Raw genomic sequence first — 27,782 nt, forward strand, 5'->3', positions numbered from 1 at the left:
ATATCTATACCAGTTTTACTTCTATGGTAGACTAATGTCTTTCTCCATGTTGACATACTATATGGCAATTTTCAGGGAATTGGAAATGGGCTTCCATTAGGAGCAGTAGTAACAACTCCAGAAATTGCAAATGTTATGACCCAGCGGATTCAGTTCAACACATTTGGTGGAAATCCTGTTTGCTCTGCTGGTGGCCTTGCTGTTCTCAATGTACTGGACAAAGAAAAGAGACAAGAACATTGTGCTTCTGTAGGTTCTTATTTGCTAGAGCGCTTAAGAGCTCTTCAAGAGAAACATGAAAGTAATCCTCACACTAATCTTTGCCCTATCTTGTTTTTCTATATCAGTGGCTATTTTGGCTAATTAATTCTATATAGTGTGTGTATACAGTCATATATGTATGTATAAGAAGTTTTTTTCTCTCGTAAAACCTATTGAAACATCTTTCTGTTGTTGGGAATGGTGCACAAGCAAAATTAAGGGTGATAATAATTGAATACAAGTTTGAAAATAGCAGTTTTTATGAGGAAAAATAACTTGGTGATAAACATGAATGGTAATACTCCGGTTTCATTTTCAAATTTTAGTAACAGATGGTCGTCTTTCCCAATATTGTTTGTGATGAACAAACTCTCTTCTACACTCTTGTGTATTTTAGAACTAAGCTCTTGCAACAGTTCCTTACTGCAACTGATTTTTTATAGAAATGCTTACAGTATTACTGTTTTCTTGTGGCAGTTATAGGAGACGTAAGGGGAAGGGGTTTAATGATAGGGGTTGAGCTGGTGACTGACAGGAAGTTAAAGACTCCAGCCAAGTCAGAGACAGCAATCCTGTTCGAGAAATTAAAAGGTGTTTGTATGTTTGTATTTCTTTCTCACCCACCTGTGGATCTATTAGGTATTGGTTAATCTTGATGCAGTATTGACACTAAGTGTAAGTTGATGTAATGAAAATGCTAGTACAGATTTGGGAGTATTGGTTGGGAAAGGGGGATATGATGCAAATGTGTTCCGAATAAAGCCTCCAATGTGCTTCACGAAGGAAGATGCTGGTGAGTTTTCATCTACAATTCCATTATATTGTTGTGTAGATTCAACTGACGAGTCTACTTCTGCTTTCTCACTTAATATAAGTGCAATTTTTCCGTACAACCTTATTTGCATCATCCCAATGTTAATAACACATTTTAATTATTCAATGTCCAAGTTGTGTTGAATACTCATTCTTGCTGGTGTAGGCTTAGTGTTTATTTCTAAAACATAGAGAGAATTTTTAGCTGAAGAGTGAAGCAATTCTCAATGGAATACCAGAATGACAAGCAATAACATCTCACTAAATATGACATTTTATTCACATTAATGAATTTTTGAATTCAACAGATTTCATATATACACAAATATGCCTGTAGCAGAACGTGTCATGTCCCCAATTTCTGCCCTTCCTTAGTGACAACATTTCTAGCAAGGTTGGTCTATTATCTGGTTCCCATAGGCCAGCAGACCATAGAGGGAACCAACCCAGGGGCTTTGAGAGTCATGCATGAGCTTCCCAAGTAGTTTGGAGCAGTAGACAACAGTTTCCTACAATTTAGGAGGGATTCCTAATTTGTAGGGATTGACTAGGAGTGGTCTAGGAGGCATTTGGAGACCTCGGCGAACATTTTGGAGACTTAGAGTGCATCTCCTATTTTTTAGGAGGAACTCCCAGTTCAGTGACAATTCTCTCAGAGGTGCACACAGTAGGGGAGTCGTTGGGACTCAATTTTGGTTGATTGGGGTTGTCTCCTACTTTTTAGGAGCATCCCTAGATTTTAGGGATGGATTGCCAGTTGACCCATCTTGTCCGGCATCAGTCACAGACAAGTGACAAGGTCAGATTCATGTTTGATTGGTCATTTTGGGCCTTTTGGGACCATTTGGGAAATATTTTAATATATTTACATATTTCCTAAGTTGGTGATTAAATAAATTAAAATAAGGTTAATAATATAACCATCTTGGAGTAATAAGGGGATTTTGGCTTTAGTTGATCAGGTACACCTATGTCTTGAATTATTATACATGATTTTTACTATCTGTAGACTTTTTGGTGCCTTCAGCTATGAAATTTTAATAAAGTAATGTTTTTCCTATAGCATGGACGACTTTAATTGGGAAAATGTTATTTTATTATATTTTATTTAAAGGTAAAAGTGTAATTTACCTTTAGGGTTCAATTTACCATTGCAAGGGGATATAAAGAGATGGAGACCTAATTTCTTATTATCTTTTGCATATTGAAAAACTTGTTTTTGTGAATTGGCTCTGAGAGAGAAATTCTTCATTTGGGATGCAAACCCCAGGTTCTGGATTGATTGGGACGTAGCCCTCAGCAGTTATTGGCATTGGATTCCTCAGACAGTGTGCGTTGCTATCAGGGATAGAGTACACCATTCTTTATTGTGGATTCAGGTTGCAGATTTATAGTTTCAACGTTACAGATTGATTCTTTCAGCTGGGACGTGATTCCTTGCAGTCTTACGGCTGCCATTTGCAGCAGTTTGGCATCATTGTTGGATGTAAGCTCCTTGGAACTGCATTGGATTTATTATTTGGCTTTATAAATCAGAAATTTGCCTGGTACGATTTATAGCAATTCTGATTTGGCTCTATGTTCTTATTTATTTTCAATCTCCTCTCATGTTTATTGTTCATTATTCATTACTATTGTGAAAACTATCAAAAAACACAGAACAAAAACAAAACCTTCTACAACTTCTGTCTATTCTCAAAGACCATCAAAGAAATCACAGGAAAATATAGTTTATTAATTTAAAAACTACAACAGATCAGCAAGGGCATCTATCAGGGATCTTTCAGTGGTATCAGAGCCTACATCCTGCCAGCCTGTAGGGTTGTGAGAAATTGTCACAACAGATTTTGGCATCTGGGTATTGGATAAAAAGTTTTGATAATTCATTTCAGCATCTGGGTACTGGCTTAAAAGTTTTGATAATTCATTTTGGCATTTGGGTATTGGATAAAAGGTTTTGATAATTCATTTCAGCATCTGGGTATTGGCTAAAAAAATTTGCTAATTCATTTTGGCATTTGGGTACTGGATCAAAAGTTTTGATAATTCATATTAGCAGTATAAGGTCGATTTTTGCTCTAGCATGTTAGTTTTAGTTGGTCAGTGTGGTAGTTCATTATGGCAAAATTGTTAAGAGATATAACCCTGTGGAAAGAATGGGAACAGTCACAACAAAAATTCAAGCTTCAATTGCAGCAGTTCAATGATTCTATGTCAAGGAAATTTGGACATGCTAGTGGATCATCATCTTCTTCTAAAAAGGATCCATTGCCACTAGACAGGAAAATGAAAGTAATTAGCATACTTGAGGAGTATAATACTCTTCCTCAATATGTTAGGGAGAACTTTCATTTCAAAGATTACATTGACATGCATCCAAAAATTTGTCATAAGGTTAAGCTTGCAAAAAAGGAATACCATGCCATAGTTGATGATATGTTTTCATGTGAGAAAGAAGATTTGTGTCAACCTGTCCATGTTCATGATAAAAACACCATAATGGATCAGTCACTTGCAGGGTATGCAGAAGAAAGGCATGAAGATGTGTTATCATTTGAGTTGCAGCCTATGAAAAACATAAATCAGTCATCATGTGGGATTCCTAAAGAAGAAATAACTCTAGATCAGGAGGAGACACATAGCACACTATTGATTCATCAAGTTGATCACAAAATGGAAGAGATTACAATCATGGATCAGTCCATTAGGGATGCTAAAAGCATGTCTCCAAGATCTGATCCCTATTCTAATTTTTGCAATAGTAGCTCTAGTCATGTGGTATCATCCATTTCACATGAAGGTAATGAGGTTGTTGAGTCTTCCTATGATGGTACTCAGGTTAAGTGTGTTGCACATGAGATTTAGATTGTGGATTCAAACCACAAAGGTTTTGATTGTGTTTACCCCACCTTGGAAGATGTGAAAAAGGCTCAAGAGACGTGCAATGGATGGTCACATAGAGCTAAGAAGGCCAAGATGCTTGCTGTCCAAGCAAGACAACACTTACAAGAGGTCAAGGAAAGATGCAATCAGCTTGATAATGCAAGAAGACAAAGAGAGTCATACATTAGATCCTTATTTCTTCCAAGGGAAGAAAGTGAGGATGTTGAGCATACAAGGGAAGTGCTTCTTGAGGTAAGTCCATAAGAAGAGCATGTTGAGATGTGTGAAGAGGAAAAGAGTTATGATTTGGAAAATTCAGTTTGGTCTAGTTTGCATCATGAAGTTTATGACGTTCCTCTTTTAAAGAGCCCCTTAAAGGCTCCAAACAATGATGATATTAGTTTCACACTTGATGGACCAGCCACAAGTGTTATTTTCATTTGTGTGGAATGGAACATTATTGATTCTGATTTGGTTAGTCATCCATCATCTACAATGGAAGGACAATTGTTAAGATCATATGAAGCATCTTGTCTTAAAGAGATAATTAGGGAGACTAAGAGGCTGCTTACTAAGAAGATATTGCATTTCGATAATGTTTGGTTTGTTTGGCATACTACACCTTGGAGTTTGTTAGTAATGGAAAACATATCAGTTATGGAGATAGAGGTATGGATCAGATTTTGGGCAGCTAACACAATTAATGGGACATGTTATATTCATTTGAACACACCCCATGGACCAACACCTTTAGAGGAGTCACCTACCTTGGAAGGAGAGGCAAGAGAAGACCACAAAAACATTGTGGAAAGGTATGAACATACTTCTGATTTTCTAACTTTGAACAGCAATTCTCTTTCATCTCATGAGTCAAACTTTGAACCTTGGGTTGGTTACATTCAAGTTGGGGTGTTCAAGTGTGAAGTTGATCCTTCCCTACCAAGAGTTGATGACATATTAAGTTGCATACCTAGTGGACCTGCCACAAAGAGCCTATCTTTGTTGAGAATTAGAAACATCTCTCAATCATCAATGGGTTTATCACCTCTTCTATATGATAGGGCAGCGATGTACCTTTTGATTGAAGATTCAGACTTTTTAAATATTACATTGGGCTTTCAAGATCAGAATATAAGGGACTTCGTTGGTTACATGGTTAAACAAAACATTTATTTAACAACCTTTAATGAAGGCACACTAATTTGTGGAAATATAGGTAAAGTTGCAGCAGCTGTTTGGAAGAGTTGGAAAACTATTCAACAAACTTTCCTTGCCGATGATTGGCTCATTTGTGAATTCCTAACAGCATTGGTTGTTGGTAGTAATTGTGGCTTCATTTGGAGTGAAGTTCTTAGTTGGTTGGATGAGGTAGAGTTTCACAACAACAACATAATGAGTATCAACATGCCGGAGGGATGTGTCAGTGCAAAGATTTGGGATCTTGGTATCAACATGTGTTAGGCATTTCTTCAGTGGATTCATATTGAGTTGCTTCACTTTTGGTATACAGATGTTTACATCAGAGTAGCGCAGTGGTTGGGTGGAGCAACATTTCTCAGATCGATATGGGATTCAGGAATTGATAATCCTACAATGTTGAGTACAAATGACACATGCTTTGGTTTTTCTCATGATGGCATACATACTTCATCTTCGAGTTTGTCATCTATATCCATTGATATGGCAGTGGTATCCTTGTTGATTGGTGATTCCATAGTCTTCGATTCCTTATGGACTAGTGGCTGTCCAAGTTGGAATCATTTACTACTTGACTTGGCATTGACTACATCCATGATTCAGTATGAGGGCATTGAGGAGTGTTTCTTTGGGACATTTGTTGTTTGGAATTGGTATGATGACGTCTATGATATCATTCGAGTTGCTGGTCAGAATTATAGCAGCATTGTTAGGTGGTCATGTGGGTTGGAATACTGGTTTATGGGAGTTCACTTTCACACCTTGCTGGTCTGCTTCATTGTATGTATGTTTCATGGAGTGCGGTTGAGATACTTCTTCATCTCATTCAGTACATTTGGTATTTTGGTTTGGGATCCGGGCCCTGGTCTCATTGATACATTGGTGCTTCACGGTCCTAATGAATTGCTTTACAACTTGTGGTTCACTAATATTTATATCAGAGTGACGAAGCGTCAGCATGGTGGTTCCCTTTTGAGTTGGATTTGGAATCCTGGAATCACTTGGATTTGCAGTTCAATAGTTGAGGATGTGGAAGCCAATGTAGGCTTAGTAGAGTTTCCGCCTTTAGTGTTCCAGTTTGGTTCTCTCGGAGAGCAATTCATTGAGGAGTTGACAGAGTTGGTACAATATTTGATTGCTCTTCCTTCAAGGGGTTTTCATGAGGCTACTTGTTTGGGTGTAGTGCAGGACAATGTTTCTAAAAGATGGAACTACAAACCTTCCAGGATGGCTTGGGACCCTGGGATCATTCTTGGTTATGGTATGGACTTGCCTAATGTTTGTGGAGTTGGATTGACATTCCTTGAGGACAAGCAATCTTTGGGAAGGGAGGACTGTCATGTCCCCAATTTCTGCCCTTAGTGACAACATTTCTAGCAAGGTTGGTTTATTATCTGGTTCCCATAGGCCAGCAGACCATAGAGGGAACCAACCCAGGGGCTTTGAGAGTCATACATGAGCTTTCCAAGTAGTTTGGAGCAATAGACAACAGTTTCCTACAATTTAGGAGGGATTCCTAATTTGTAGGGATTGACTAGGAGTGGTCTAGGAGGCATTTGGAGACCTCGACGAACATTTTGGAGACTTAGAGTGCATTTCCTATTTTTTAGGAGGAACTCCCAGTTCAGTGACAATTCTCTCAGAGGTGCACACAGTAGGGGAGTCATTGGGACTCAATTTTGGTTGATTGGGGCTGTCTCCTACTTTTTAGGAGCATCCCTAGATTTTAGGGATGGATTGCCAGTTGACCCATCTTGTCCGGCATCAGTCACAGACAGGTGACAAGGTCAGATTCATGTTTGATTGGTCATTTTGGGCCTTTTGGGACCATTTGGGAAATATTTTAATATATTTAAATATTTCCTAAGTTGGTGATTAAATAAATTAAAATAAAGTTAATAATATAACCATCTTGGAGTAATAAGGGGATTTTGGCTTCAGTTGATCAGGTACACCTATGTGTTATAGCTCGTTGGAAAGGTCTTGAATTATTATACATGATTTTTGCTATCTGTAGACTTTTTGGTGCCTTCAGCTATGAAATTTTAATAAAGTAATGTTTTTCCTATAGCATGGATGACTTTAATTGGAAAAATGTTATTTTATTATATTTTATTTAAAGGGAAAAGTGTAATTTCCGTTTAGGGTTCAATTTACAATTGGAAGGGGATATAAGGAGATGGAGACCTAATTTCTTATTATCTTTTGCATATTGAAAAACTTGTTTTTGTGAATTGGCTCTGAGACAGCAATTCTTCATCTGGGACGCAAACCCCAGGTTCTGGATTGACTGGGACGTAGCCCTCAGCAGTTATTGGCATTGGATTCTTCAGACAGTGTGCGTTGCTATCAGGGATAGAGTATACCATTCTTTGTTGTGGATTCAGGTTGCAGATTTATGGCTTCAGCGTTACAGATTGATTCTTTCAGCTGGGATGTGATTCCTTGCAGTCTTACGGCTGCCATTTGCAGCAGTTTGGCATCATTGTTGGATGTAAGCTCCTTGGAACTGCATTGGATTTATTATTTGGCTTTATAAATAAGAAATCTGCCTGGTATGATTTATAGCAATTCTGATTTGGCTCTATGTTCTTATTTATTTTCAATCTCCTCTCATGTTTATTGTTCATTATTCATTACTATTGTGAAAACTATCAAAAAACACAGAACAAAAACAAAACCTTCTGCAACTTCTGTCTATTCTCAAAGACCATCAAAGAAATCACAGGAAAATATAATTTATTAATTTAAAAACTACAACAGATCAGCAAGGGCATCTATCAGGGATCTTTCAGAACGACTGAATGGAGATTATTTGCAATAAAATAATTTAAATGAGTTCAATTTGGGTCATTTATTTCACGTTCTAGTTTTTTGTAGGTAATAGATTTTTTTATGCACATTATCGTGTTTAAAGTGGACCATTTTCAAATTAGTTTAAACTGGGCCATTTTCAAATTATTGTTTCCAAGCAATGGCATCTCTTCAAAGGAAGGAAACAATGTTAATGGATAAATTTCTTAATTTTGGATTTACTAGACACAGAATTTGAATAGAGTTTACTGACATGAACCCACGAGTTTGGTATAGCTGTCTCCACATTTTAGTAAAAACCACAGCTTCAATGAAAAGATAATGAATTTGATAAGGTCTTACATGAACACATGGGATGGGGAGTAAGGGAGGGAAGCCAATGCAACTCAAAATCTATTAAAAAAACTATCAAGAATCAATATTTCTAGACAAGATGATTTCATTGCAAAAAAAAAAATACAGAGGGCAATCTCTATGTAACAAATTTATGTCTTGAGTTTTTCATTTGAATCTGCTACCGAGCCTTTCCAATATAGAACTTTCAAAGTTACTAAAAATAGTAAATTAAGGTACTCTTGAGAACCAATAAGTCATCCCTTGCTGGGGCTGTATTGATCCTTGGAAGTACAAACAAATTACTGACAAAGGACAGATAGGTTGGAAATTTACGTAATCTCTTGATGGAAACTCTGAAGGAGTTGAAAGATGGACAATTTCTATTGATGGAAACTGTTAGAATTCAATCAATAATTGCCACGTATATGATCTGAAATGCTCCTTAATATATTCACTAATTTTTTCTCAAAACTTTGGTCAGGTAGAAATTGAATTCCCTATAATTCCATTTGACACATTATGGGATTGTTTTAAGTTTTAGTTGACCAAGATAGAAAATATGCCCATCTGATTCCATTCCCCATCCCTTGGACATTATCATAAAAAGTTTTAATGGTTGACTGACATATAGAAGCAGTTCAAGTATTACAGAAAGGCATCTTTCAATTAGTTTCACAAGAAGTTGATCTAGTTTAAGTATGTCACATTGAATCAACTATTTTATGCAAATTCAATTGCTTCTCAATATTTGACAGTATATGAGGTTGAGGCATTGTACCTCCACATTCATTAGATGGTTGATATTATAGTACCCTTACTTGAATTGTAGGCATACAAAAATGCTGCTCAAACCCATTCATGATTTCTTCTTTATCAAATGGCATTCGTTATATTTTTTGGAATATTAAGTCCTCTCAATGGCTTACAAGACATTTGAAATCATTTTTTGTGCACGTACAAAAGAAGACTTCCTTGTAGCCATTTTAAGATTGAGCCTACTTATTAAAATTTATTTGCGGAATATAGTATTCCTGTCAAAGCATTGACACCTCTTAGTGCACAGGTTATCTTCTGCATTAATGGATCTGTTTTAGCATAAAGCCTTTTCCAAGAGGATACATGTATTCTTCCATAGTCTCAAACTTTTTCCATCTTTTCTTCTTTACTGTCTTGTGCTTTGCTTCTTTGCCATTGTCCTCTTTGAGTTGAGGCTTTGCTAGCTTCTTAGGAATTAATAATGATGATATCAATAATGGTTAGTATGTTGGTCGTGGTGCAAAAGTGGCCATGCCTTTGCTTTTCCTAAAATTTCCCTTTAAACCATCGGCATGTACATTTCAGCATGCTCTCTATCATTACTTCTTGGACCCCTAAATGCTGAATGTGAATGACAATTGGTAAGAGTTTTTCGTTCGTCAACCTCCTAAATACCTCTTCATAACCACTTACTACCAAAAGTTTCTATTCTTTATTCATTCTCATACAACTTCAGCTAGTGAGTTTCCATTGGGTGAAAACTCCATGTAGACAATATGTGATACAAAGGTCCAAGGCCAAGAAGCAGAGCAGACGAGTTTGAGTTTGTGGTTTGTATATGGAATGCTGATACAGAGCCCTCTGACATGTCTGTTCTACACAAGATATCTCCTGGTAACGTCACCTTTTAGAGAGGGGATGGATATTTGGACTGGTCTTGACAAATAGACTGTCTTTAGTCACCAGCTATCTGTCTAGGGAAACACATGCATCTATTCACAATATACTAGTTGCTAACTCAAGGTTCTATGTTTACTATATTTTGAAAAGAAACAATTAAGTGTGGAGACACCATATTCATTTAAAATTTTATCCTTGTTATCAATGTTTTTATGTATCTATTATGTTTACAGTTTATCTATATGCTCTTAAGTAGTTGCAATTGAACTACATAGGTTGTCTCTCTAGCCAGTTGCTTGCAAGGACCGGTGTTACAATGAACAGCATTTGTAGCAGAAAGAAATATCCCGTGGAATGAAACCTCTCTCTTCCCACTGTGGCAACATAAGTGCATGAGAGTGATGATTCCCCGACCTATTCTATTGGTGCTAAGAGACCTAGTTATTTACAAGACCTAACTGGAAGTGACTAGCACTACTTACTGACACAACAAACTCATCAATCTAGGTTGTTTTAAGAACCACAGCCAAGATAGAGGCTGATTTGGCTTATGAGATTGCCTTTGGTGGCCTACATTAAGGTTTCTCTCGCTACCCTGTATATTCTCAATTCTTCACCCATGGCCTTTCAACCCTATGACTGGACTCGAGTAAATTTAACCTTGCCAAGGCACCTAAACCTAGAGTGCAAGAGGGTCTAATAGAATCTCTTTATATATGGCAAAATGTGCTATATAAGACTCAGCTTTTAATTTTTTAAACTAGTAAGAATTCAATTTTTCTTTTTTAAAACTCTGTTTTAGTAAAGAATAAGCATAGTTCTACAATTCTACAGCGTGCTAGAATCACTGATATAGGTATGTATATTATAGCGTGGGAAGTTTATTCTCATTGTATAAAGTATTGGAGGAAATAGTGGCAATGATAAAGTACACAATGGATTTCCCTAATTTATTTTCCATTTATGAGGTTTTATGCGGACCAGTCTAGGGAATCATTTACTTTTGACATATTTTTTATTATTCAAAATGCTCTTGCTATTTTTCATCGTTCATACAAATAACTGACACAAGTGCTTCTATTTGCACAGTTTTGATGTAAAAATCTGAATTTATAATTGATTTAAAATTAAAATTTTGGTTAATTCATTTAAAATGGTTCTTGGAAAGATGCTTATTAACAATCTGGAGAAGCACTACTCACATTGGCTAAAGTAATATCATTCATATGCTAGTTCAATCATAGTACCAAATAGCTTATTGATTTCTGTGAGGGGGTTTGGTCACCCGAAATTCTTTTGATTCTCCGACTAGGAAAACTGCAATCTTAAAATGTGATGTACAATCCTTCTGACATTTCTTTTCTACTTGCAGATTTCCTTTTGGATGCCATGGACTATGCAATGTCAGGACTCTAGGTTATCATACATACTTATGTGGACTTCTAAAAATGACACATATATGCTTTCTTCCTTACTATTGGTAAGAAGATGAGCTGATTTTAGATTGTCTTCTATTTCTACTATTCTTTGCCAGCCTAAACTCTTGCTGTTTTAAATATGCTGTTGTACACTTTTCAAATAATTAACTGATTGTACCATGGTGGGGAGTTTACCAGCTGATTTGCTACTGAAGTGCTCCTGAAGCTTTTGCATTTTAGTGTGTTGCTTGACCATTTATGAAGAACAAGGGCAGAAAAGTGTCAATCATTTTAAATAGTATCATTGTGGTACATTTTCATTTAGATGGAAAATTTGGATATATAAGGATTGAAACTATTAAAATAAGAGCAGTCTTAAGAATACTCTATTTGTCATTGAATTGTCAACTTGTTCATTTAGATCGAAAAATAGGAAATATATTATATAAGGGTTTGAAACTATGAAATAATAGATAAATATTTTGTATTTGTAAAAACAAGCACCAACGATCGACATTGTCATAGGAATTGATGGGCATATATCCAATGAGTTTTGAACTTAGGTCATTATGATGGATTTCCCTGGTGTGCCACTTGTCTACATAGGAAAAAGATGCAAACTGTTGTAATGATTATGATTCAGGTTCAAAACCTGTTTGAATGCTCTTTTTTCAAGTCATAAAATAGAATTTGTATCATTCTTATGTTTATTAACATTAGTAAATGATGGTTGTATATCCAATGAGTTTTGAACATGGGTTATTGTAATGTTTTTCACCTTTCTACGTGTACAAAAGATGCAACAATTGTTATAATGTTGATTTGATTTCATAACCTTTTTATATGCTCTTTTTTTAAAAGAAATATATTTGAATTATAAGCTCTCTATACGTATTTGAATACTAATAATAATAATAATAATTTTAAGAATTTGTATAAAATAGTCATTTGGCTTATTACTTTTTCCGTCTAGTAAAGTAGTGCCTTATTTTTGCATGCCAAAAAGTCTCCAAACCACCTAATGCATCAAGTTGAGACTTGATGTGAGAGATTTGAAGATTAGTTGCTTCACAAACTAGGCCTAATTGTCCTATCAGGTGATCAGACTTGGTTAACTAGCCATACATAAGATCCAAACATGGGCTTGAAGTTCCCAAAAGGGTATTTGTAAATGTCCTTAGTTTGTTTGTAAGGTCAAAGAGATGGATGTTATTGACCAAAAACCTATTAGGTAGGGCTAATTGGGGCTAATAGACTTTGTAAGATTCATAGAGAGATATGACCAAAATGGTTTTTGGAGTTGATTGAGTGGTTAATTCATGTTGTATCCAAGTAGTTGAAGTGGTCTCACATAATTTCAATGGCCTACATAACCACCGGTGAAGAGTTGTAGTATAACCCAATGCAAAGTGTTTAATGTGTTAAGGGCTTTGTGAACAAATATTGTCATTGTTACAAAATGGATTTTTGGGAGAGTTTGTGAAGTGTCTTGGCCTTGGAAGATGCAATCTACAAAACGGATTATGGGAGAGTTTTGTGAAGTGTCTTGGCCTTGGTAGATGCAATCTAAATGGATGAAAATGACATGGTGGAGGAGCACCCATAGCTTCTTTCAATAGATTGCTTAGGCATATGCAAAAGTTTGTTTTTGATGTAATAAGGTCCTTTGGGCCATGACAAGATGATGTCCAATCAATTTGTATGGTTTCCTAGCCAATTTACTCACTCTAACTATTGAGAACCTAATTGGTCAACTATGGTCAAAGGGCTCCAAATTATGGAAATTGAGTGACATGTTGTTTTCAATATTTAGAAGCCACATTTGGCATATTGCCAAGATTATAGAGTCCAAGGAGATCATTAGATTAGCAAATGATAAAACTTTGACTTGTGCAACTTTCTTGCAAAAAGTTGCAAAATGTTAAACTAATATTATCATTTATGATGCTTGTAATAAGGTTATATATATAAAACTTTGATTTGTGCAACTTTTCTTGCAAAAAGTTGTAAAATGTTAATCCAATGGAATCAATTATGATGCTTGTAATAAGGTTAGACATGCCTCTTTTGGTTAAAGCATTGACCCTAATGAAGATTTTGATGGGAAACAACTAAAGTTTCGTTATGTTTTACATTATTGTTAGTTATTTTTTGTGCAAATAGTTTTTTGCTACAATTCTTTACAGATTGATAGGAGACCAAAGCCTATATGGATTTGTAGATAGTGGTCTTAGCTTTTTCTTGGCTTTGGTTTGATCAAAATTTGTTGATTTTGTTAGGAGATATAAGCATTTTTGTATGGGGAAGTTTGAAACCCTAACCACCTAGAGTTTTTACATAAAAATCCCCTCAACTCTTCATTCCGTTGGCAAAGAAATCTAATTCTTGGCACTAAAATGGAATAGTACAGGGTCTACTTGAAAATTTTGGTGGTTTTAGAGGAGATTGAAGACGCTTTTATGGCTAGAAATACAAATTGAGGTCTGAAATCGTTATGTGGTAGATCGAGTAGCAAGGGCTTGAGAGACAGTTGAGTTATAGGCCTAAATTTGAGAGGTTTAGGCACTAGTTCTTGATGCATTTGATGGTTAGTAGGCCTAATTGCCCAATTAGGTCTCGATGATAAGACTTGGTTAGACTAGTCATATGGTAAGACCCAAACCTAGTATTGAGATATCTTTTGAAGTCCCCAAAAGGGTACTTGTAAATTTCCTTAGTTTGTTTGTAAGGCTAAACCTATTAGCCAGATTTAATTGGGGCTAATAAGCCAAATGGGGACTGATAGAGAGTTATCATCAAAATAGTGTTTGGGGTTGATTGAGTGGTCAATTCATGTTGTACCCAAGTAATTGAAGTGATCTCACATCATTCCAATGGTCTCCATAACCACTGGTGAAGAGTTGTAGTATAACCCACATGTTGAGTGTTTACTATGTTAAGGGATTTGTGAACAAATATTGTCATTGTTACAAAAAGGACTATGGGAGAGTTTTGTGAAGTGTCTTGGAGCATTGGAAGGATGTAAATGTGTCAATTATCCATGTTTGATTTGTGCAAGAGGTTTGTTGTCTTAGTTGCACAAGGTTTGGATGGGTCTTAGAAAGTGAATGCCTCCATTTGTCTTGGGGTCATTGAACTAGTGAGCAAATAAATTTTTGGGTTGATTATGGGTCTTTTACACACATATGCATCACTAATATAAAAGAACATGATTGTCAACTGAAGATGCAACTTTAGTCCTAATAGGAATTTGTATACATCGTAAAATGAGACCTGATAATTAGGATGAAAAATGATGAAGGTTGTTGATAACCAATAAGATTTTTTGTCATGTCACCTCATTGACCCATTAAACATGGGTCGATGAGTTTAACTCAAAAAACTACATAATTGAATCTTGATAGCAATATCATAATTTGACTTGCTGTGGAAAATATCTCCTACCTATTAATTGATGAGCTTAAGGGGCTTTCTGATAAATGGTTCATAAGACACAATACTTGGTGAAAGTTTTGCAAATGGGGTTGCAAGAATGGGTTAACCATTAAGGAAACTTTGTAATTAAACACACTCAAGCTGAAGTATTGGGATGAGTGACCTCCTAGGAAGTTTGAATGCTTTACCTCTGTGAGCGTCACCTAGATCCAATGAGTGTGAAGTATTCCATTCATTTTCATGATATATGGGTCTGTGTAAACTGCTACTTATGAAACATGGCTTAATGAGTTTGACTCAAAAGGTACACATGTGAATTCTAATAGCAATATTAATTTGACTTGTGGTGGAAAATATCTCTAACTTATCAATGTCACTAAAAGTTGCTTAAAATCTCCATCATGATGAAACATACGTATGTCCCCCACTGATGTAACAAGAACTTTAGGTAATATTTGATAGGGCCCAAAATTACCACTTGTGTATCAAATGCATCATATCAAGACATTCTTATGCAAGATAATAAATTGAGAAGGAGGTGTAGTAGATCAACAAGTTCCTTGAATCATGAACTATAGTGAAAATGACCAAGTTAATTAACATCAATACATAACCAAATTAATGAATAATACAAGTCTAGATGTAATTGAAGTGCATCAAGGTGATCAACAAGTTCTATAAATTTTGAACAATAGGTGAAAATAACTAAGTTGGTCAAGGTCAATAAATAGCTAAAGTAATGACTAATACAAATTTAGATGCAACTAAAGTGCATCAAGTGAATTTTGATCCATACTTTTTATCATTATCATTTAAAAGATTGTTCTTGGTACATAGTATGGTGATCGACACAATGAAATTCCTCAAATTTCTAATTCAATCAATCTCTTAAATAAAGCATGACAATAACACTAGTAAATTTAGGCCTAAATTTCGACGCAAAAAGGTCAAAATTTTGACAAGAGTAGGTCGATAAGGCGACCAAGCTTGATGTCGATCTTTTTTGGTCGATTTTTCGCCACATACATTTTGCGTCAAAATTTCAACTTCATAAAGGTGGACTTATCGACCCGAATTTTGTCGATTTCCCTAGTCCAAGCTAAACTGTTATTTCCTCATTTGCAGGCGTCGCTGGTTCGACATAAACCTACACCAATTTGGCGTCAAAATTGCGACGAAAACACCTTACTTTTCTACGTCGGTGCCATACAAACGACGTCAAAGGCGACCAGTTTGGTGTCAAAATTGCAACCAAAATACCAATTCTTATTTGCATTTATGTCGAAATTGAGACCAAGATATGTAGAAATTTCGACGAGCTATCCTAGTTATTGTAAAAGCTTTGCTCTCATAGGAGCCTTCTAAACTGCACAAAACTTGATTCTAAAGCGTAATTGCTCAGTGCATGAGAGTCAGGGTATTGTGCACATTTCTACCTCCACACCATTGTTTTGTTTGTCACATGATTTATTTCATACAAAACAATGGGAAGGAGGAAGAAATGTGCACGATATCTTGAGTCTCCACCGAGCAATTATGCTTTACAACTCAAATTTTGTGCAGTTTACAAGGCTCCTATGAGAGCAAAGCCTTTGCAATAATTGGCACAACGCGTCTAAATTTTGGTTCCTGCAGGGAAGAATAAAATCAGGAAAGAATTATTTATCAGGAATGAAAGCCAATAATTTCATCTATTTTTCAAATAGATAAACGTGACAAAAAAACTTACAGTCCCAATCACATCATCATAAGAGCGCATATATAACTATAACTATAACTATAACTATGTCTAAAACCAACATAATTTACAAATATCCACAATTCAAATATTATCCCTTGATGTTTTCTTTAATGCAAAGTTTTAAGTCAACTATGTTATCGCCCTAGATGTAATACCAAATTGTCATTAGGCTAAAGACTGCAACAAGATTTACGATTTACAAATGCAAGGAGAACTACCCAACCAAAGTAGAAAATGACATGAAAAGTTAACAATCTATCAATTAACAATCTAGATGAAATATTTCTAGCAATTGAACTATACATTATAGAAACAAAAAATTGCTTTAAAATTGACACCTCACCAGTTGTTCATTTGCACCCGTAATGGCTTCACAAAAGTTGAAAGCTTACGATTTGTCAAGAACACAAAAGGCACTCGTAGTTCAGCTGCATCAATAAAACTAAAGTAGTTCAATTGCACGGTGAGGGTAAGAGACTGTCAATATCGATTGTGGAGTTGCAGATAGGTAAGTGGTAAACATAAAAAAGTAGTACAAGATTTTAATAGCAATTGTGACCTTCACAGTTTTTCTCAGTAGTTTTGGGTCATTAAATTGGATAGAAAATTGATAGTAAAATGTGAAAGAGAACGCACATAATGTCACATCAAAATAAGTTTGCATCCTACATATGAGTATGCATCAAAATTGAATTTTTACCTCAATCTATCTGTACCAATAAAGAAATAAGACCTTTTTTTAATACAAAATTCTTGAACCCTATTCCACTGTAATCTTTCAAACTTGCAAAATAAAATAAAAGCCATAAGAACTAAAATAAAAGGATTTATTTCTAACAAACTATCACAGATGCTTTGTATATACCTTAGGACATGATACAAGTTGTTTCACAAGCAACACTTAACATTCCAGTTTTTTTCTCGTTTACTAGAGTGATGATAAACTATATGCAAAGTAGAAATAGTGCAGCATAATAGATGATTAGTATCTACAATTTTTAATACTGAAAATTATAAAGAATGTAATACTCACAAGTGTCGTTGCCTAAGAGAATGCAACCCAAGTTTATCATGATCTCTGCAGCATTCATTGCATTGGGAATATCCTACTTATTTGCAAACACCAGTAACACTGCATCTCGTAGTTCATCTTGCAAGAACAAGAAACTTAAATGATAAAAAAAATTCTACGGATAACATGAAAATAATTGTTAAAAGAATGAGGCCAATTTTACACCTAATAACCAAAGTTGCCATGAGAAAGACATGAAATCTTCTTGATCCATTTTCCAATTGTGTTTATACAATCCTAAAAATTCACTTTGATAGTTTTGACTAATTATTGTTGGAAGGATTTTATTTGCTTCATCAAACGAGTGCATATTGTAGTCTTGGCTTCTTGTATTTTTCAAGATAGCATCGTTACTGGTCTAGTATTGTTCAATCTGAAAGGATGATAATGATATGTTGTTTTTCTATAACAGCCAAAACAAGGGGCTGTTAACCTTTACACAAACAAGGGATGAAAGCATAAACATAGGGCATCAAAAACAAAACAAAAAAAACCTCTTCCTATGCACTTGGACAAAAGTCTAAGCAACGCTATTGTTAGGATTGCAACAAAGGAAACCTCACTACAAACTATCAACAAGGCCCAAGAGTGATTATTTAAGAGTCAACATTATCAGTAGAATTTTGTTCAAAACAGAAGTGGGAGCAGTAACTTCAACAACATAGGCCACAAGGCTAGTCGACATTGCACTTGAAATATGGTCTAACATCCAAAATTGTGACAAGAATGGAAGCGATATAAGTCTAGCTCAGACCAACAGCATGAGAAGCATCAATATAATCAAAAAAAGTTTCTTCTTCATTAGAAAACAAGTCCTCAAAAGGAAAATCTAAAACAGAGTCAAAAGCTCTAATTGTCAAATGGTCATTTTTCACAGCCCTCCATCAAGTGACAGCACCTATCCAACACAAAATGGAAATCATTAGGCATGTATCCTATAGAGGTGCAATCTCTACAACAAAATGGAAAACCCTCATATTCAATGCTTCACCCATGACCTCTCATCAACCATGATTGAAGTGGAGAGATCTCTATTTCAACTAGAATACAAACATAGAATAGCCCAAAATTGTACTAGATCCATCCAATTTTAGGAACTAACAAAGGGAATTTCCAATGGCCTCGGGCAAAACAACTCACAAAAGTGAAATGAATATGAGGAAGGAAAACCCAAACATAACTCATATAGGTATAGCTCAATGTCACCAAACATTAGGGACTTCAAAGAATTAGTCACCCAACGGTGTAAATCTTAGAGGCACTAGAGACTCTAAGAATTCATAGACCATACTTCTGCACTGATAAAAGTCCATGTTATCACCACAAAATAGGACAAACTTTGCATAAGACTTGACAGCCCAAGCATAGCTCCTTCAACCAAAATTTGACAGACAATTATCTAGAGCATTCAGCGAGTCTAAAACCACCAACAAGAGCAAATATCCTAGCACCTAAAAGCCTAGCTTGGCGCTACACCAGGAGAGTCAAACCCCAACAAAAACCATCCAATGGATCTCTTCTGATGGGGTGTGTTACGAGTATATTAAGTTCCCCTCTTTCTCCAGAGTGGAAAACATCATGAATTTTGAGTTCAGATCTACGTTATGTAATACTGCTTTACTCATGTTTAGAGATCCTTACACTATATTCAGAGATACTTATTATATCTACTCTATAATAAATGGCAGTGTAATAGCATACTAGCATCAGAGTTCATAACCCACATCAAAAGTGGTTAGTTACACAAGAAGAAGCATCCAACATGGGACATGAGAAACAAATTCAGATTGATTTCTCCTCTATTATCAGAGGATCATAATAAGTCACAACACAAATTCTCAAATATAAATAATAGTCAACTGTCATTTTACTTAGATCCCTATGAAAATGTAGCACTGAAATACAATATACATTGGAGTTAGGAATTTGGTTGACAACCAAAATCAATTGAATTGAAATAAGAAACTTCACCAAAGAATCAACTAAATATGTAATTTTAAGCATATTTTGCTACTCAAAATGTTATGACTTCTTCCTTCTTGACCTTAAACTCGTGACATTTTCTAGTTTTATGCGAGCAAACACGATCTCTCCAACTGTTAGTTCTAAATGGCTTCCATCTTAGGCGCATAGAGTCTTTGAACTAGATAGATAAAATACACAACCATGCTGAAGACCATGGAAATAGAGGATAACATGGAAAACACCAAACAACAAGTTGGATGATGATGAAGACTATCGTGAAGGTAGAAGATCCCAGACATCATCAATTAATACCAAACTACCAAATGAAGTTTACAAACTTGAAAAGATAAGACACACCTTACAACTAAATGAAACTCTAGAAGCTACCATCAAATGGCATGACATTGAATCATTACCAATAAATGAATACAACATAGAGAAGCTACTAGATATGGTATTTCTATTCATTTTTCAAACGAAAGAGTGCAGTAGGTATGCAACCACGACTAAGGAAAGTGCAATTTCACACCATTTGCCATGTTGATGTTGAGATATAGACTTGTGCAATCCAATCTCCCAAGGAATGGACATCACCACGTATCGCCATCTTTGCCAAAACAAGATTTGTCATAAAGCGATGTTAGAATAGTTACTAAAGTGGTCATAAATTATGTTGTTATAGTAAAAGAATACTTTAACTTAAGAAAAAAAAACTATACAATATTAAAACATGATATCGTGCTTTAAAAACTAAAAAGGTACCTGTAATGAAAAACTTCATTTCGACTTGCTAATTGGTTGTCACTATTAACTATAAGCTTATCTTTAAAGTTTGAGCTTCACTTGGTTTTGAGAATAGTTAAATATTAAATATTCTCTACTTAACAGGGCCAACCACATGAAGGTGGAAGCTCATTTGGCCCTTCCCCCCCCCCCCCCCCCCCCCCCCAACATCACTCTAAATTCCCCATTAACATTTAATAATATTAAATTTATCCATTTTTGAAATATACCATTCAATCATTATAATCACATGATAACATTCATTAACACATAAAATTCATAAACACACAACATTCATGAATAATTCAAGAGTAAGTCATTCATGAATAATTCATTAACACAATATTCATTAACACCCAACATTAATGAATAATATTCAGTAACACAATATTCATTAACAATATTCAAGAGTAAGTCATTCATGAATAATCATATCTTTTTTGCTTTCTTGCCGTTTCTTTTTTTCATAAATTTTTAAAGAGAAATATCAATGTCCTCGTCATCCCCATTAACATTTAATAACATTAAATTCATCCATTTTTGAAATATAACATTCAATCATTATAATCACATGATAACATTCATTAACACATAAAATTCATAAACACACAACATTCGTGAATAATTCATTAACACAAAATTCATTAACACGCAACATTCAAGAGTAAGTCATTCATGAATAATTCATTAACACAATATTCATTAACACCCAACATTAATGAATAATATTCATTAACACAATATTCATTAACAATATTCAAGAGTAAGTCATTCATGAATAATCATATCTTTTTTGCTTTCTTGTCGTTTCTTTTTTTCATAAAATTTCTAAGAGGAATATCAATGTCCTCGTCATCCCCCTCCTCTACTAGTTCTAACACATGTCTCCTCCTCATCCGTTTAAGAACATCATGAGGCCGTTGCACCAAAGGGGGGTCTGCTGCAATAACAAGTACTTCATGAGTTAAATTTGCACCATTTTATATTAGTGAATTACGAGGTTTTATTTAAATAAAAGAACTATAAATCAAAAAATTAATTTAAAAGAACAAAACATAGATTTTCTTTACCTGAATGTGCGACATGATCTACCTACTGATCAGTCTGAACATCCTCCGGCACTCGTTCAACATGACATGATTCTATATCCTCAACACAAAAAGGTTACACCAAGTTCAATTAAAGATGTTAAATTGTATTAATAATTATATAATTAGTTTTAAATAACAAATGAACACCTCCATCGATAGTACAATGCACATCAGGGGCTTCATGATGCTGCGTATGATCTGTGTCACGATTAACAAGCTGCATTGCAATGTCATGCACATTATTATCAAATAAACTGTTGCTCAAGTATTCAATTTCTAATATATATTTTGCCATATTTACATGTGCACATGATGTAGGAGACTGCTCAGTTGGGGCAATGGAAGTTTTCCATAGGCATTCAGCCACTGCTGCATAGCCTTGCTTGAAGGCAATTTTTTTGTGTTCTTCTGTGGCCTCCAGATTAAAATCAGCGCCCTTCATTTTTTTATCAATTAACAAAATTATTTTCATTTTATAAATAATTTTTCTTTGCAATTCATTTGTTGCTACTTACAATGCGTGTTCTGATTTTCGAATATCCCCCAGAGCCAAGTATGTGCTGCCCAACCTTTTCCAGCCTCACCTTTGTTGCCTTTGATGTGTCTTACAACCTATGAAAAGTTTGAAATATGTTAGATGATATAAATATAAAGATCAGTACTAAATAGTGGATTATTATATATTGGTATGAAGGTTTTAGCATAAAGTAGCATGTTCCACCAAAAATATGAAAAAAGGAAAGAAATTATAGCATCACACCTTTAATTGACATGTGTAATCATGCTATTTATCCATGGAGTTCATGCTATTTATCCATATTCTAACATGCCTCTCCATAAAATTACACATCAATTTCGATTGTCTATATTATCCATTTTCACACAAAGTAAACGATAAGCTAAAAGTTCAAACGGCTAGTAGATTTTATAGATTAAATTTTTTTTCCATCAAAGATAAGTCAATTTAGTTGAATGGGATGTGAACATATTTGGTAAATTGGGGCGGGGGGGGGGGGGGTGGTGGGCGCTTCATGGAGGAACCACTAGTTCAAACTACAGTTTAGAGTCTATAGGCTTAGTGGAAAGGCATGAGTCTGGTAGCATTACCTTGGTGTCAAATGACCTGCATGTTCTTGATGTCCTGCAGAGTATCCATAGGTTCCACACTCAAAGTGTTTTTATCCCCAAGGCTGCAACAGGTATAAACTTGAGGGCGAATGTCAGCTTTTAGATTGTTTTAGTAGCATTCCTTTTTACCCATAGCTAAAAAGTAAGTATTTTTTTGTTTTCAATTTAAAAGACATCACCTTTGTGCATCAAGTGCTTCTTTAGCCTCCACATTGCATGGAAATAATTTTATAAATGGTGGTTGTAACTGAAACAAAATCTCCACTGATTTGCTAAGATAACTAGCAACTAACAAGAACTACCTAGCATTGTTCCACCAGAAGACTCACGACTTAAGACTTGTCTTAATCTATGTTTATTTTGATTGCTTCTAGCAGTGGAGCACCATTCAGAATGTTTGAGAAGATCAGAAATGTTACATCATAGTTTGGAGGATGTTTCATATAGTCTACATCCACAACAAATGATTTCAAAGTTGACAGTTGGATAGAAAACTATTTAGATAAGCTTCAACTATTCTTAAAAGTCACACAGTAAAAGAAGAATTAAGGATAGAAAAAATAAAAAGTCAACTTTAACACTTTTACTATAGAAATTATGAAGATTAGTATGTGATCATGTTTAAACCATTCACTTTAATAATGCCACATAATTTTGATCCTATAAATAAGGTATAAGAGTTTAAGAAACAGTAAATTTCATAGAGTGGAAAGAAATAGCAGAAATTATTAGCATTATTTATAAGAATGAAATTTGGGTTAGAGTTTTCCAAAAAAAAATGCATAACTTTAAATGCTTGCAAACAAATGCTTTCATGCAGATTAAAATAACATAAATGCTTAAACTTGTAGGGGACACGGCCAATAATGAAGAATGCATGCACAACTCCTCCAAATAAGGAAAGCATTGTAGAACTTTGACATTAGCAAAATCTTCATCATCAGAACAGGTGATTTTCCTGATTGATTTTACTTTTGCAAAATGTTCCAGAAGTTGAGTGTCAGTTTCCAAATACAGACATTTAGGTAAACATAAGCTCACCATTATCTTACTGGGCAAACTGCAATCAATAATTCTAATGCTTTCTAAGAGTGGACAATTCAAATCCAGTGTCATATATATATATATATATATATCATTGACATGTCGGAGGGGTGATACAATCAAAAGATCAAAACTAAGTGCTAATCAGAGCACTATCAATATCTCAAGTCTCAAAATGATACATCAAATATACAATGAATCTCATGATCAATATAAAGATACAAAAAGGAACAAAAGATAGCATGGATCTAACTACAGCCTCCCCCCTCATTACCAGGAAGAGGAGGAGGAGTAACTCTGCACGTGTAGAAGGCACTACACCATCAGAAGCTCAAGCATAATCAAAGAACCTTGAGACATGTTGAGCTAGAGGTATTGCATTTTCATATACTACATAATAATGAGCAACCGGAGAGGTATGATGACAAGTCTCATCTCACTCTAACTCTATCTATCTCTTTAGCTCTATGATCTCAAACCATAGATCTACTATCTCACATTTCCCCTCTTCTAGCTAGTCATGCATCTCTAACTATAACTTGCACCTGTAACTTGCCCACCTACCTCTGAGAAGTCCTCAATCTCTCCCTCACATGTCATAAAGAATCTTGAGTTTTTGCTAATACATCTCCTATGGGTGAAACCTGTGGAGGCTAATTTGGCATGTCATCATCCCCTCCTCCACCCACATCCTATTGTGGTGGCTCCTCTACCTTATGTCTCCTAGCATCACCTCCTACTACACCCATGGTGCTCATCTCTCTGTGACTTCTCACATGAGTAGGCCTATGTGCCTATTCATTGTTGCTCGATCTAAGATCCAATCTAACAGTATGAGAAGGAATTGTAACAAGAACTACCAATGGCCATTATAATGGTCTCTACTCCCTCAAAGGATGTTCTTGTGGTTGCTGAACATCAGGGTGTGGTGCCTGACTAACTACCCCTATAGGATCAATTATACGAGGAAATGAATGTGTTGCCAAATGCTCTATGTACTAGGGAGTGACACCATCATTCAATACATCTAGAAAGTAGTCCCACCCATAAATGGTAAGGTCACTAACATCTTCTATACATCTAATTGGGTTCAATCTAGGAGAACAACCTTTCTTTACCTCCTTGGTGAAGCAGGTGTAACTACAGTACTCCTATGATATACTGTATTGATAGTCGAACTGTCTCTAGACATGGGTTAGCAGAAATCTCTCTATCTTCAATAAAGAATGGACATTCAGTGGCTAAGATACCAACATGAATCCTAGTTCGAAGAAGACATCATCTTATGGCTCTATGCCTAGCCATGGTCTATAGGTAACATACATCATGTCATCCAAATGAAGTCTCAAATAGTTTGTCTTAGCTAGTGTAGGCCGGATCATCTCTCCACAATACCAATAAATATAAATCTACAAGGGTTGTTGTCAGTCCTCAAAGATAGGAACGTGATTGTTGTCATTAACTTGTGTTTCTAGCATTGAAGGTGATGCTTATTACTTTTAGGAGACTGGCCATTAGTAAAATTCTTGCAAAGTTTTTCAAAAAAATTGTACTTGTCATTACAATTACTAAATATCATTTATCACCTATACTGCTAACACATACAACTATGGTACATGTAGTTGAGCATTACTATATTTTCAAGACATAATATAGCTATATGTGAAGTTATAAGCGCACTATTTATAACTTATGTAGGATTTATGCCTAGATTGAAATATATACAGTTGTGGTAGCATTGAGATTGAGATTTATAAGCAATTGTCAACATATGAATTTAGGATTTATAAGCAGTTGTGTCAGTTATATCTTATGTAGGATTTATGCCCAGATTGAGATTGAGATTTATAAGCAATTGTGTCAATATATGAATTACATACCTTTCATCAATAGATAGATTAAAATTGAGCTAGTTGAAATTTTTGATACTAAAGTTGAACCCTAAATTGTCTCATTAATGTACTAGTAGTTAATACTATTGCATACCTTTTTGGATTTTCTGGTGTACTTTCTTTTGGACGTTCCCCTTTCTCCTTTGCATCCAAAATGAACTCATTCCAGTCCCTCACTGAAACAAAGGGAGGACGCTCGTACTTTCGATTTAGGACGAGGCTCTTTCTATATGTGTCCCTCACAACCTTAAGATGTCTAGAAGCTTTTTGTAACAATTTCTTATGATCAAAAATATTACTACCAAACTCATGCTCTATATCTTAGCTCACCTTTTAATTTTTGATCTTTGTAGTTCCACCTTTTAAGAAAAAATACAAAATTGTTAGATATAGCTAGTATAAGAAAAGACCCGAATGAAAGGAAAAATGTTGCACCAATTAATGATATGAAAAAAAATAGTGGGATAAAATTAGTTCAATTATGATGTTCCACCTTTTACGTATGGTGGGCCCGAATCTTCACAGCGTGAGGTCATAAAGCCTCCTATAAAATGTATCATTTCCTACAAATAATGTCATGGGATAATTAATAGTAAGAACCATTAAAATGGATCATGTGAAGAATACTTTTCATAGTGAATAACAAATACATAAAATGAGATACATTTCATCTTTTTAGTGATCTATTTCAGGTTTGGAGGATCAACATGACCAAAATTGACCAAAAAAGAAGTTAGTATCTTCTACTAAAATCATGAAATTGCAATGTACCGAATTACTAAACTAGAGAATTACTGGTATAGACAAAAGGTCATTGATAATTCAGATGATCCTACCAAACCCCTAATAAAAAAGAATTCCAGAATAATTAAACAACTTGCACAATACGACATACTAAAGAAGGTCATGAGGCATCACTCCACATCAAAAGCACTTGCATTCACCACTTCCTATCATGTTTACATCTTGCAAGAAAATCCTTATTAAAATATAAAAAATAATTATTTAAAGTACCTGGAATCTTAGGACATTTCAAAGGCATTGATTCATTATTGTCAATCAACAACGATGTCTGCATAGCTCCCATGCTAGAAATATGGGTAGCTCCAAGAAATGATGGTGAATTATCACCAATACATGCACTATGATCTGCATTTGGCAGTGTACCAGGCAGTGCATCTCCTACCACAAAAAACACAATACACGATGTGATGCACCCAAGATTAAAGTACATATTATCAACTCATAATTAACACAAAATCAAATAAAAAAAAATAAGGATTTACCAGCTAGACGTCCCCTTGTTGCCGACATTATAGTTGGCAATCTCGTACGAGTGTCTGTCAACCTCGTAGGAGTCTCCTGCACTGGATGACTTGAACAATACATTGTTAGCAAAGACATTATGAAATAATAAAAGTAAGAGTTAAGAAGTTTTGAATGTTCGAAATAAAAAATTCTTTCTAACTTGTCAACTAAAAGATTATTTTACCAGTGGCAGTCGAAGCTCTGCTACTATCGGCCTCACCGCTTTGTCCTTGACCAAGTTGTAGATCAGTTGCCAAAAATTCCTGTATAACAAGAATTTAGTAGTTAAAGTTTCTTACAACTCTTCAAAAAAATTGCATCAATAAAGTATTTTTGCACATATTACATATTTTACTTCACAATATAAAAGATTATAAAATATAAATCTTTAAGGACCTTTTGTTATAACTAAATATTCATTGGAGCTTACTTCATAACGACGAGCTTGCGCTCTCAAATCTGATAGCCTCTTCATCATCTCCTCGGATTCCATATTTGCCTCATCCAAAATTTTCATTGCTTCTAAATTAATTTTTTAAATTTTTTCTTCAACATTTTTATGAAATTGGGAGTTTCAGCAATATCCTCATCAGAGGCGTAGCTAGTGGCTCGGTACTTACTAATGTTGATTTACCCTTACCCTGAACATCAAATTGTGAGAGGAATATCAGTAAAACTATCATAAAAACTAAAAAACTGTAAATAAAATAACGTAATAATATAACATTTTTCAACTATCTAATTTGTACAATTTCAAAAATGTTTACCCTGGCTGAAGAAGGGGTGGGAGTAGCATCCTGGTGACCTCTATCATATGTCGGATCCATATCGTCCTGTCACAAAGATTAAACATAAAAAATTCAGCTAATTGAAAGCAATAGACAACAAAAAAAAACTTATTAACAAAATGATAAATAGTACTTACAACCCTCATGATAGTAACTT

General features: G+C 35.0%; 1 protein-coding gene across 2 annotated transcripts in view; it reads left to right on the forward strand.

Moving 5' to 3' along the window:
* Positions 1 to 11,762, forward strand: part of LOC149551293 (alanine--glyoxylate aminotransferase 2 homolog 1, mitochondrial-like) — a 52,585-nt gene extending 40,823 nt beyond the window's left edge. The window contains exons 6-10 of one of the 2 annotated variants that reach the window (XR_016352722.1): positions 76 to 301; positions 739 to 852; positions 968 to 1,054; positions 11,333 to 11,440; positions 11,577 to 11,762. Coding sequence is in view for 1 of the 2 variants with exons in the window: in XM_089786850.1 (XP_089642976.1) it covers positions 76 to 301; positions 739 to 852; positions 968 to 1,054; positions 11,333 to 11,376 (471 nt within the window). In the remaining variant the exon portion in view is untranslated. Of the gene's footprint in view, positions 1 to 75; positions 302 to 738; positions 853 to 967; positions 1,055 to 11,332 lie in introns of both variants that reach the window. The other variant, XM_089786850.1, reaches the window with a different exon arrangement.
* The last annotated feature ends 16,020 nt before the right edge of the window (positions 11,763 to 27,782 follow it).

Source organism: Cupressus sempervirens, chromosome 6 (genome assembly GCF_028749045.1).
Source record: "Cupressus sempervirens isolate cs-2001-9-10 chromosome 6, ASM2874904v1, whole genome shotgun sequence".
Taxonomy (NCBI): domain Eukaryota; kingdom Viridiplantae; phylum Streptophyta; class Pinopsida; order Cupressales; family Cupressaceae; genus Cupressus; species Cupressus sempervirens.